This window comes from Centruroides sculpturatus, unplaced genomic scaffold, assembly GCF_000671375.1.
Source record: "Centruroides sculpturatus isolate CEXI.00-Female unplaced genomic scaffold, Cexi_2.0 scaffold1116, whole genome shotgun sequence".
In the NCBI taxonomy this organism is placed as follows: Eukaryota; Metazoa; Arthropoda; class Arachnida; order Scorpiones; family Buthidae; genus Centruroides; species Centruroides sculpturatus.
Genome location: NW_019385334.1, coordinates 80,096 through 93,627, shown reverse-complemented (window position 1 = coordinate 93,627; position 13,532 = coordinate 80,096). Strand labels below are relative to the sequence as shown.

The following is a 13,532-nucleotide window of genomic DNA, read 5'->3' as shown; positions in this document are numbered from 1 at the left end:
TTCAAATGTCCGCTAGTGATGTGGCGCTACAATATTTGGCTATGTCTTGGCTACTTTAATATTATTTTTACGTGTTTTAGCTGGCAACACTGGATCGACCATGAAAGGGAGCCAGTATTTAAACGAGGCTTAATTTTCTAATTTTTAACGATACAATAGCGATGATTATTATTTTAAAAAAATTTTTGTTAGGCTTAACATCGATGAAAATTCAACGCGAAGTAGGTTAACAATATACTAATTACATGGAATATACTAATATACTATACTAATAATGTATTTTTTTATATTTTTCGGTTATCCATTTTTTCAGTTATCCGACCAACCCCAGTCCCCAATTGAGTCGGATAATCGATGCTCTACTGTATTTCAAAGAATGATGTTTATCTAATGTAAACATTTAGAAGTCTATTTGAGAATGTTATATTGTGAATTCTTATTGTTTATATTTCCTCTGAAGAGATGATTCATATTACCAAGAAAAATATTTTTATAGATTGTTTATTATTTACAGATTCAAAATGCATTATTAATAGAGATAATTTTTAGTAAGAATGTTGATATGTAGATAAGAGAAAATTATTCAAAATTTTACAAAACTTTAAAACAATACTTATTAATTTAATTTTTTTTTTCTTAGATTTTATGGATTAATTAGGAGCTTATATATAACAGAGATTTTTAAAAATCATTTATATCAAGAATTGCCTTCATATCTTTTCTGTAAATTTATAACTAAAATTGGGATCATTTGCATGAAAACTAAATATTTACATTTTTTATGCTTGCAGTAGTAATGGAATAAAGGTTCCTTAAAATGTTTTTTTCAAATGAGTGAATTTTTTGAAGATGGTTAAGTACATATTTATAAGAACCTTCAAAATTCAATTTATATTTTAAGTATGTAAAATAAACTTAAAATCTAGTAACCAATCAGAAATGAAAAATTTGAATTAAAAAATGTATATATTTTTTCTTTATAGAAAATCTTTTGAAATTTGTTTTTAGTATTTTCTAATAATTTGTAAGAGGACTGTGAAAGCTTCCATTTCAAATCTAATCTAATCCTCATGATTTTACATGGATAATTCATATCAGTGTTTTATTTCATTCCTTTCCATGTTGGTTGACCCTATTGTCTTTTATTAGATCCTTCCATAATAGACAAAACCAAACTAATATCAAATTATACTAGAATTTAATATAAAAGAATCAATCTGTTCCCATAATTTTAACTTTTTTTATATGAAGAAAAGTATATTTCTTCATATGAAAGATTTTAAATTATGTAACATAGATGAACATGTATAGGATAATAATTATTTTTATGTTTATTTCTGATAAATAGTTGAAAATATTCGTTTTTATTATATAATGTGGAACATAATAGAAAATTTGATATGTAAACTACTGAACACTGACAGTTGATTTCATGCATGATCAACAGACTGGCCATGTAGAGTTTCAGTTTTTTTCACATTTTTAACACTTAAATAGGAGCCAGTTTCCCATTAAAAGCTGTCATGGAGACTTGGCAGATTGCCCTCATATTGCATTCTTATTTTATCAAACCAAATAATTACTAAGAGAACTTTTATGATTAATTTAATCAACTTTGATAATTGTCATAAACAATATTTTAGTATAAAATTATTTGTTTTCCCATTAGAGAATTATCTGACTTGAATTTTTATTATCAATTATTAAATGATTATTTTCAAAAAGTAATTAACAATAAAAAATATAGAAAGACTTACAGAAGATTTTGTAATTTAAAAGATAATTCATTGATTGTAAATCTAACATTTTTGATTAAATTTATAATCATATTTTAATTTCCTTTGATAAATATTTTTTGGATAAAAAATGCATTTGTAATTTATAGGATTAAAAATCAGTTAAGCAAATAACATATTTTTAGTTGTAAATTTTGATAAAAATACTGATTTTTTTTAAAATTTATAAATGTTTACATTGCTTTGCATATTTTATTCAAAATAAAAAAAATTGTATTTGGACTATTTTTAATTAAAATACTTTTTGAAGTTATATAACAATTAATCTTAAAGATATAATGAAAACAATTTTAAGAGTTAATAATAATCTATAAACTGTATTAATTGAAAGATGGTTTTAATTTGTCTGGCTTAATATGAGTAAACTGCTGGGGCCAAAAATGTAGTTTGGGTATCAAATTAAAGCTCTTATTCTGTAGATGATGCCACTGAAGAGAGATGTGAGGAAGGTGCAATGGTTCAGGTGTGGCAAAGTGACAAAGGTACAATGTTAAGTCTATGGGACACTTGGGGTGCCATCCTGTTAACGTTAGGTGCAATTTTTTTTTGTTTTGCAGTTTCATTATTGTAAATACTGTGTTTGGCAATTTATTATTTAAGAAGCTGAGTAAGATATTTGGTTAGTAAATACTGAGGTCAATAAATATACATTTCAGTTACTAAGATCATTGTTTTTATCACCCTCTCTCAACTCAACCTCACCAATCTCCTACCCTTTAAAAAGCCTAAGCAATACCAAGCACATGCAGCTAGTTAGCTTAATTCTCAGATTTTTCCCATAAATATCTGATTATTTCATTTTAAACTATAACAAATTGTGTTTTATTTTAAGTGTTGCATAAAAATTTACAATAAATANCTACTAAATAAAAAAATAATAATAATAATAATAATAATAAAAGTAAAAAGTAATCAATATGCCATAATATTTTTAGAAGTTATTTTAAAATTTTGAAGTATCAAAATTCTCATTTTGGTTTAGCATGAGCAACAATGCATATTTCCTTTGCAATGCTATTTGAAAAAGTTTATAGAATTTGATGCTTAGTGGTATAATGTCTATGAATAGACAAAAGAAACTAAAACTATAGATAATTGTATTTATTCTAAAATCCTAATTAAGACTGTAGATCGTATTTCTTTTTAATTAATTTTTAATCATATCAACATATGTGATGCATATAATTTTTGTAAAGCATGGATAGGTTTGTAATACTTTCATCTTGTTCGCTTTTTGATACTTGACAGATACTTGTCATAAATAGGGATCTGTTTAAGACAAGTATCTGTTTTTCAAATTCATTCTGTTATTTCTAGCTTTAACCTATGATAAATATTCTTAAAATAAATTTTTTTGGGGTTTTACATAAACTAAAATTATTTTTTCATTGAGGTTACACTTTGTAAAATGTTAGTGTTAATTTTTAAAAAGTTTAAATAATAGACATCCTACAAAATAATATCTTATTTAACTTTTGTTTCAGTATGTTTTGAATTTAAATATATTTGTATTAACACTCAACTTTTTGTTAACATAAATTAAAATAAAAGAATATGAGATTTTTAAATAAGATTGAAAAAACAGTTTAACATTATATAAATTATGAAGAAATAAATTAAACACAAAAGAATCCCAGTATTTTTATTTTTATCTTTATCTTTTTTACTTTAATTGGTATAAATAGTAGAAATATAAATTGAAATCAAATACTGGAGATTTGTACACTTAGGACAGGTGTTTGTTTAAGACAAGTATCTGTTAAAAAAATTGATGTATATTTTACAATATCTGACAAAGTTTTAAATAATTGGTAAACAATTTTGCTTTGTAAAAGAATATGCAATAAAGAGAAATTTTATAAATAGCCAAAGAAATTCTAAAATAATTGGGCTATTTTTATGTGATAATTAATTAACATAACATTAGAAGCATAAAACACCATACTTTCTGAAATTAATGATAATTAATTTACAGAAATCTAGAAGAAAAGGAGGAGACTCAAAATTGCAACTATTATAAGCTAGGCAACAGACATTACTGATAACGCTATCTAGGTTTTCCAAACAGGGTGTTTGCCAATTTTTCAAACATATGATTCATTTTGCTTCTGTTTTTTTTTTATTCTTTAAAATTCTTGCTTCTTTATGCTTCCCTTCCATTATGCATGGAAGAAATGCCAGTATCAATCTGCTTATATTTGATACAAAGAATATCAGACTATTATCTAAAAATAGAACCATGGCAACTTTGTTTATCATGTTTAAGACAAAAATTCTATGAAATGATAGCACTGAACATAATGGTGATGTTTTGTAAATTATATTCACGGGAAACATTTAATATGCTGTACTGTCTTCTTAATAGAGATTTTAGAAAATAGGAATGGTATGAAATTTTAGTCCATTGTTTGAAGAAAGTAGTATCCACTAGGTTAGGTTAGGTTAGGTAGATAAAAGTATGTCAATAGTACTGTTACTATGCTAGAACTGGAAATTTTGTCCTCTAAGTGAAAATATCCACTAAAGTCAGATATCTTATCAGTATTTGAAGACAAATTAATAAAAAAAAAAACACCGTATATTCTATATTTAAAATTATTTTTCATAAATTATGTAATGTCAAGCTACTTTTTAAATCTATAATACAATGAAATAACATACAGGATTTAAGATATGACAGATTTCAAAAATGTTTAACATCTTGGTGAGTAAATTGAAATTATTGGATAATTACATTTGAAAATCATTTTTTGTTATACAGAAGAATAGAAATTATTCTAGTCTTATAATTTCACTTTTAATATAAAATTTACGTATTTAAAATATTGAAGCTGATAATCATTGATGAATAATGAGTTATGAATTATTATTATCAGATTTCATTTATTTAATTTATTTATGTAAAATATAAAGAAATAATAACAACAACAAATATGTATATTTTTTTTATTTACAGCTAATAATCCTGGTTCTCTTCCACCTGATTATTACAGTATTATTGAACAGAAGGAAATAACAAGATAGTCAACAATTCAGTCACTTGCATAGTCAAAGTGTAACGTTTTGTCCATATATTTTTGTTTATTTTCTTGTATATTATAAATATTTCATTATTGTCTGTATGAGAATATTATTGTATACAGTATTGGTTAGATGTCCAATTAAAATACATGTTTAGTGTCAAATTGGAAAGTAGCTATTTTGTTGTTTATATTGAATCAATCTATGTTTTAAAAATAGAATTTTTAAAACATGTTTTAAAATTGCTCTTCCAACTATGTTTTTTTACAACAGATTTTTTTCATTTTTGTATTTACAAAGTGTATTGTATATTCATGAATATTTACTAAAATTTTACAAATTATATCATTTTCATCATCTACTTGAATTGTTATATATTGACTTGAGTGTAAATGTGTGAATGTTTATAATGTAAAACATTTGTTATTCAAAGTTAATCATTGACAGTTTACTGTTATCAAATTTTATATTCAGTCTGTTTTGTATGAAGGATGCTAATGTGAATTATTGTGAATTTTTAATGGCACTGCCAACTAATTGTTCATTATAATATAAGATATATTTAAATTTGAAATATTGTTATAATTATCTTGAAGGAATACATTGGACAAATTACTAGAAAAAATTATGAGTAAAAAAGAAAGACAGTATATGGCATAATTTACAACAGGAAAGCAGAATTTTTAGTATAATTTTTATATAGCTTTATACATTAATAATTAATAGCAAAAGCAGTATTAATAATTGTCTTAATTCATTATTTTCTATAAAAAAGTCTGTATGACTCAGTTTATTATGGTTTTTAACTTTTTTATGTATTTTGATGTTGGACATTTTTATTATATTCTCATATAATTTAATCTCATAATACTGATAAAACATCTAATATCTTTAGATATTAATAGTCATACAGCATGTTTTGTTAAATTTCACATCAGCTTCTTCTTGTTAAATTTACTTTTTTTGCATATATCATTATTTGTATTTTATTTAATATGTTAATTAAGCTTGAATATAATTGATATGAAAAACATGAAGCTATTATTTTAAACTTAATTTTTGTAAGATAGTTAATTTGATTAAAAGGTTTAAAGATAAAGTTATAAATTCATCTATTTGCAAATAATATAAAATTAAAATATTTGTAATAAATACTTTTTAATAAAATACACAAAATTTTAAAGGAAATTTAACAAGAAAATGTCTGATGTGCTAATCCCTATAGCCTTTACTATATGAAATTAAGCTATAATTAAAAATTAAATATAAAATTAAAATTTAAAATTAATTTATAATAACCAATCTTTTAATAATAATGTGCAGCTAGATACAATGAATTCTTATTTTGTTCACATCTGGTACAAAGGATTTCAACTTAAATTTACATTTTAATCATGTAAAAATTTTTGAAAAAATTATAAATTTATCAGCATATTTCTTGATAAAAATTTATGTTGTATTGTTCAAGTATTCATCAGATTTATAATTTTATTTGATATATACCTTTTCTTTATTTATATAAATATGTATACTTGAATATTGTATATTAGTATTATTACATATATGTTGATTGTAAAAAATTTTTTCTAAAGGCATGTTTTAGCATATAAAACTTTCATGAATACAACTTCCATTAGTTGATGGAGTTTCTTGTCTGGAATAAGAACTTGCCTTGAATATTTCTTCTAAGAAAGTCTTCATATTGAAATGTTGAAATTATATATGGTAGCTATATTTAAGTGTGAGTCTTTTAAATAAATATTTTATCTATAGATGACCTGTATATTTGTTTTTATCTGCAAATTTTAATAAATTTTTTTATTTCAATCTTCAAAGCAATATAAAACATTAGATTTAATGAATTACTTAAAATTGTTTGATGATAAGCATAGCAAAGAAATATTTTTTTAATATCTTTAATTTTAAAAGATATATTATTCTAAACAATATGATTATATCAAACTTAAATATCAATTTATTTTAAAATATATATATTAATAAAACTAACTTTTGATTTGAAAGATTTTCTATTTTAAGTTTGTTTACATTCCCTCTGCATAGAGATGGATGTCAGTAGTTCTCAAAGTATGGTCTATGAATCACTGGTGATTCACAAGCATGTATCAGGTAGTTTGCAGACTGACCTAGTCATTTTTTATGTACAATTTTAAGTTGTTTAGCCAGAGGAAAGAGTATTTTTATGCATCAAACATCTCTTACAGAAGGTTACAGGTAGAAAAATTTTTGGCATGCATCTAAGATAATATTTACAGGATAAAGAAGGGGAGGAGTATATGTGGTTTGCATTTTATCTGTGACTCAGTTGAAGTGGAGACAATTTTCAGATTAAATAATTTGGAGAACCAGTGATTTACATTACCTTCTGTAATAATTACTATTATTTATTATTACTTTCTTACCAAACATTGAAAACATATCCTCTTTTTATAGAGAAAAAGTTTAAAAATATCCTCTTCTGGATACTGTGTAACCATAATTATTTTATAATTGTAGTACAGTAGAGCATCGATTATCCAACCTTTGATTAACCGTCACATCGGTTAACCGACTGTTCTAGTCGGCAAATTCAAATGTCCGCTAGTGATGTGGCGCTACAATATTTGGCTATGTCTTGGCTACTTTAATAGTATTTTTACGTGTTTTAGCTGGCAACATGGCTCGATTATGAAAGGGAGCCAGTATTTAAATGAGGCTTAATTTTCTAATTTTTAACGATACAATAGCGATGATTATTATTTTAAAAAAATTTTTGTTAGGCTTAACATCGATGAAAATTCAACGCGAAGTAGGTTAACAATATACTAATTACATGGAATATACTAATATACTATACTAATAATGTATTTTTTTATATTTTTCGGTTATCCATTTTTTCAGTTATCCGACCAACCCCAGTCCCCAATTGAGTCGGATAATCGATGCTCTACTGTATTTCAAAGAATGATGTTTATCTAATGTAAACATTTAGAAGTCTATTTGAGAATGTTATATTGTGAATTCTTATTGTTTATATTTCCTCTGAAGAGATGATTCATATTACCAAGAAAAATATTTTTATAGATTGTTTATTATTTACAGATTAAAAATGCATTATTAATAGAGATAATTTTTAGTAAGAATGTTGATATGTAGATAAGAGAAAATTATTCAAAATTTTACAAAACTTTAAAACAATACTTATTAATTTAATTTTTTTTTTCTTAGATTTTATGGATTAATTAGGAGCTTATATATAACAGAGATTTTTAAAAATCATTTATATCAAGAATTGCCTTCATATCTTTTCTGTAAATTTATAACTAAAATTGGGATCATTTGCATGAAAACTAAATATTTACATTTTTTATGCTTGCAGTAGTAATGGAATAAAGGTTCCTTAAAATGTTTTTTTCAAATGAGTGAATTTTTTGAAGATGGTTAAGTACATATTTATAAGAACCTTCAAAATTCAATTTATATTTTAAGTATGTAAAATAAACTTAAAATCTAGTAACCAATCAGAAATGAAAAATTTGAATTAAAAAATGTATATATTTTTTCTTTATAGAAAATCTTTTGAAATTTGTTTTTAGTATTTTCTAATAATTTGTAAGAGGACTGTCTAATCTAATCCTCATGATTTTACATGGATAATTCATATCAGTGTTTTATTTCATTCCTTTCCATGTTGGTTGACCCTATTGTCTTTTATTAGATCCTTCCATAATAGACAAAACCAAACTAATATCAAATTATACTAGAATTTAATATAAAAGAATCAATCTGTTCCCATAATTTTAACTTTTTTTATATGAAGAAAAGTATATTTCTTCATATGAAAGATTTTAAATTATGTAACATAGATGAACATGTATAGGATAATAATTATTTTTATGTTTATTTCTGATAAATAGTTGAAAATATTCGTTTTTATTATATAATGTGGAACATAATAGAAAATTTGATATGTAAACTACTGAACACTGACAGTTGATTTCATGCATGATCAACAGACTGGCCATGTAGAGTTTCAGTTTTTTTCACATTTTTAACACTTAAATAGGAGCCAGTTTCCCATTAAAAGCTGTCATGGAGACTTGGCAGATTGCCCTCATATTGCATTCTTATTTTATCAAACCAAATAATTACTAAGAGAACTTTTATGATTAATTTAATCAACTTTGATAATTGTCATAAACAATATTTTAGTATAAAATTATTTGTTTTCCCATTAGAGAATTATCTGACTTGAATTTTTATTATCAATTATTAAATGATTATTTTCAAAAAGTAATTAACAATAAAAAATATAGAAAGACTTACAGAAGATTTTGTAATTTAAAAGATAATTCATTGATTGTAAATCTAACATTTTTGATTAAATTTATAATCATATTTTAATTTCCTTTGATAAATATTTTTTGGATAAAAAATGCATTTGTAATTTATAGGATTAAAAATCAGTTAAGCAAATAACATATTTTTAGTTGTAAATTTTGATAAAAATACTGATTTTTTTAAAATTTATAAATGTTTACATTGCTTTGCATATTTTATTCAAAATAAAAAAAATTGTATTTGGACTATTTTTAATTAAAATACTTTTTGAAGTTATATAACAATTAATCTTAAAGATATAATGAAAACAATTTTAAGAGTTAATAATAATCTATAAACTGTATTAATTGAAAGATGGTTTTAATTTGTCTGGCTTAATATGAGTAAACTGCTGGGGCCAAAAATGTAGTTTGGGTATCAAATTAAAGCTCTTATTCTGTAGATGATGCCACTGAAGAGAGATGTGAGTAAGGTGCAATGGTTCAGGTGTGGCAAAGTGACAAAGGTACAATGTTAAGTCTATGGGACACTTGGGGTGCCATCCTGTTAACGTTAGGTGCAATTTTTTTTTGTTTTGCAGTTTCATTATTGTAAATACTGTGTTTGGCAATTTATTATTTAAGAAGCTGAGTAAGATATTTGGTTAGTAAATACTGAGGTCAATAAATATACATTTCAGTTACTAAGATCATTGTTTTTATCACCCTCTCTCAACTCAACCTCACCAATCTCCTACCCTTTAAAAAGCCTAAGCAATACCAAGCACATGCAGCTAGTTAGCTTAATTCTCAGATTTTTCCCATAAATATCTGATTATTTCATTTTAAACTATAACAAATTGTGTTTTATTTTAAGTGTTGCATAAAAATTTACAATAAATAAATCATAATAAATAGTTTTACAAATAAATTTGCTGTTGAAGAGTTACTTTATTTTGATATATGTATAATTGATTTATATAAGGCACTAAAATTAATTTAAATATCAGTTTCAAATGCTAAATTTGTATAAGCTTCAGATGATCCCTCTCTCGAAGTAGAATTAGTTTGCTCGGATTGTCTTGTATTTACATCAGTATTTGGTTGGTTTATAACAATAGTAATTTCGTTATCAGTTTTAATTTCTGAATCTTTTTCACTAGAACAATGATTTATATTTAGTTGATTATTGTCTTCACTGCAAGAAAGTGATGGATATTGATGAAAATTAGCTGATGTTTCATTATTTATATTTTCTATTTCATTTTCTATAGTATTTGTTAGTAAAGTATTTAGATGTGATGGTCCTGGTAAGAAAATGGTAGAATCAAAATGAGGAAGCGTTGATGAAGTAGGATAATCAGGTGGCGGCACTCCATACATCTGTAATTAAGAAATTATTTATTAATGTGATAAACAAAATAAATAATTATTATTTAAATAATAATCTTTTTTATTAAACAGAGAATTTTTAAAATAATTTATCTTTCTGTGTTGATCAAGTGAATTTGTGAAGATAAGTTTTAATTTTTAATTGTGTATGATCTGATGTAATTAAGGTAATGAAACTAGAGCACAATAAAGAGATAAGGGTTTATTTACATGGTTTAAAAAAATAAAATGATAAATGTTAATTCTTTTTTACAGTTATGATAAAGTTTATATCTTCAGATATATACATATATTCGAATGAAAATACAATCTTGACATATTATTACATTTAAAATGGGACTGATTTATCAGTAGAGCAGTAATATTGCCTTTGTTGATAAATATACAATTATTTAAAATGTAATAAGTTGTGTAGAAATTCATTGAGATAAAATTCATATAAAATTAATTTGAATGTAAAAACAGATTTTTACAGTTATGTAAATGATTTATACTTATATAATTATTTATATGATTTATAAAAGAATCATCAAATAAAATATGAATCACTTCCTATAACACTTTTCCATTCATCAGCTTATTAACATTGAAGTTGTAAAAAAAGGCTGTTCATTTTCCTCACTCCATTTATTCCTTTTTCTCTTTTACTTTTTCTTTCCTTCACAGAACTTTTGGCATTTTGGTTTCCACATTTTTGGTACTTTTTCCATTGAGATAGTTTTCCAGATATTGGAGAAAATAAGATGGATAAATGAAGATATTTTAATTGAACTAGATCAATTTATACTGCTTTGCAAAGATAAGAATGATCTAAAAGGATCCAAAAACTGGTTCTGGAAAAATATATTTGTAATAACATTGTGATATTAGTTCCTCTTGTATACATTTACTAGTTATTGTGCTGCAATTTGAAAAAATTGTAGACCTATAAATTCCCAATGTTGTCCATCCATCCGTCTTTCCTTAATCTTAATCTTAACGGAGTTAGATAGATCAGTAGTTCCCAACCTTTTTTCATTATCGTACCCCGTGACATGTCATATCTCTAGATTGTGCCCCTCATTTAAGAAATTTATGTACCTGTATTGTTATTTTATATATTGTAACTTTAAATTAAAGAAAAAAAACTAAATGAAAAAATACATAATAAAGTTGTGATTGTTGCAAGGAACATTTTTTACCTAATAATTTTTTAATACTATTAGTTTGTGATACATAATATATTATTCTTTCTGCCATAATAACTAACTTTTTTCTGTACCCCTAAACAACCTATTGCGTATCCCTAGGGGTACACGTACCACAGGTTGGGAATCGCTGAGATAGATGAAAGACAAGATCAGATATGAAAACCTTGGGCAGGGTGGCCTAATTACCTGTATATGAACTTTTGATACAAATCATAAGTCACCTCAGTTCAATTCAAAACTTTTCCCCTGAAAGCAGTTAATAGATAACTGGCATGACTCTATTGTTAAAGGAAAAGTATGATATACAAGGGCAAGACTCTACAGTACTAATTTGAGGTGAAGAGAATATATTTTAAATTAAAAATTGCATCCCAGCATTGTGATGATGTCACAATAAATAACTGCTCATTTATACTATATTTTTCTTATTTAACATTGTTATAAACAGACCACACTTTTTAGGCTTATCAGTATCTTTAAAAAAGAAATATTTTTATTGTGTTTTAATAATTTACTGTAAGCTAGAAATTTTATATAGTAAATTTCTTTCAATTTCTTTAATATCTAACCATGTTAAAGCAATTTATACTTTTTTAATGTTGTATTAAGTAACATGGATAATTTCCAGTTTTTTGATCATTTTGCTGTTTTGTTAAATAATGTAATGGATTTTTATCAACCGTTCTTTATTGCCCAAATTGAAATTTTTATATGAAATCTTTTACCATAATATTTAGATAATTTTCTTGTTAAATAGTACCATGATATACATCATAAACTGTCAATTTTTTCACTGAGTTTTCTTTGCATAATTAAAAAAAATTACAAAATTTTCAGTTTAATGGTTATTTGATTTTTTACACATAATGCTTAAATGTTTATAATTATGCTAGTATAAATTCAACCAACAGCAAAAGTAATTATGACATATTGTTCTACACAATGTTATATCAGTTGGGCTGAAATTTTAATCATAATATTATATAGAAATGATATTTTGTAATATTTTATGTTGCAAATAAGTGTCTTATATTGTAAACTGTAATATTAAATATATACTTTATATGAATACAGTAAAATAAAATATTTATACAATATTAAAAATGTAAATTAAACAATTACTTTAAATTATTCATAAACTACAAAACTATGTCTGGTTTGGCTTAAATGATACGTTATCTAAAAATGATCAAAATATCAGTTATCATATTTATGTAACTTTGTACTTTCTAAACTGTATTTGTGTACAAATATAATAGACAAACATGAGTTAAATATTGAAAGTCTAATTTTGTCTCATGTTAAGGAAGCTCCTTAAATGTCAATTTAAACTGATTTTCTTAAAGCAAGAACTGATAGAATTCAACCACTTTCAAGATTTAGTCATTGCTAGGAATAAACAAGAAGAAAATCAAGTTTGAAAGATGCCAATTTACTACTAATAGCTATTAATGATAATCTGGTGTTTTTTCTTGAGCTATAAAATTTGAAAGCAGTTGAGTTTTCAATGTTTTTATCCTAAGAAAAGCAACTTGAAATTTAACATTAATTTTCTTATTTAAATACAAAATGATAAAAATTACACTATATTTTATGCAACTATTTTGTTACTTTGATGTTTCAAACATTNGCTATCTAGGTTTTCCAAACAGGATGTTTGCCAATTTTTCAAACATATGATTCATTTTGCTTCTGTTTTTTTTTTATTCTTTAAAATTCTTGCTTCTTTATGCTTCCCTTCCATTATGCATGGAAGAAATGCCAGTATCAATCTGCTTATATTTGATACAAAGAATATCAGACTATTATCTAAAAAT

At 24.2% G+C, this 13,532-nt stretch overlaps 1 protein-coding gene across 2 annotated transcripts in view; it reads left to right on the top strand.

Moving 5' to 3' along the window:
* Positions 1 to 5,491, top strand: part of LOC111637772 (membrane-associated guanylate kinase, WW and PDZ domain-containing protein 1-like) — a 65,155-nt gene extending 59,664 nt beyond the window's left edge. For both annotated transcript variants that reach the window (XM_023383343.1, XM_023383344.1), the window contains one exon: positions 4,753 to 5,491. In XM_023383343.1, the coding sequence (XP_023239111.1) occupies positions 4,753 to 4,820 (68 nt within the window). In that variant the 3' untranslated portion in view covers positions 4,821 to 5,491. The remainder of the gene's footprint in view (positions 1 to 4,752) is intronic.
* Positions 5,492 to 13,532: the final 8,041 nt, after the last annotated feature.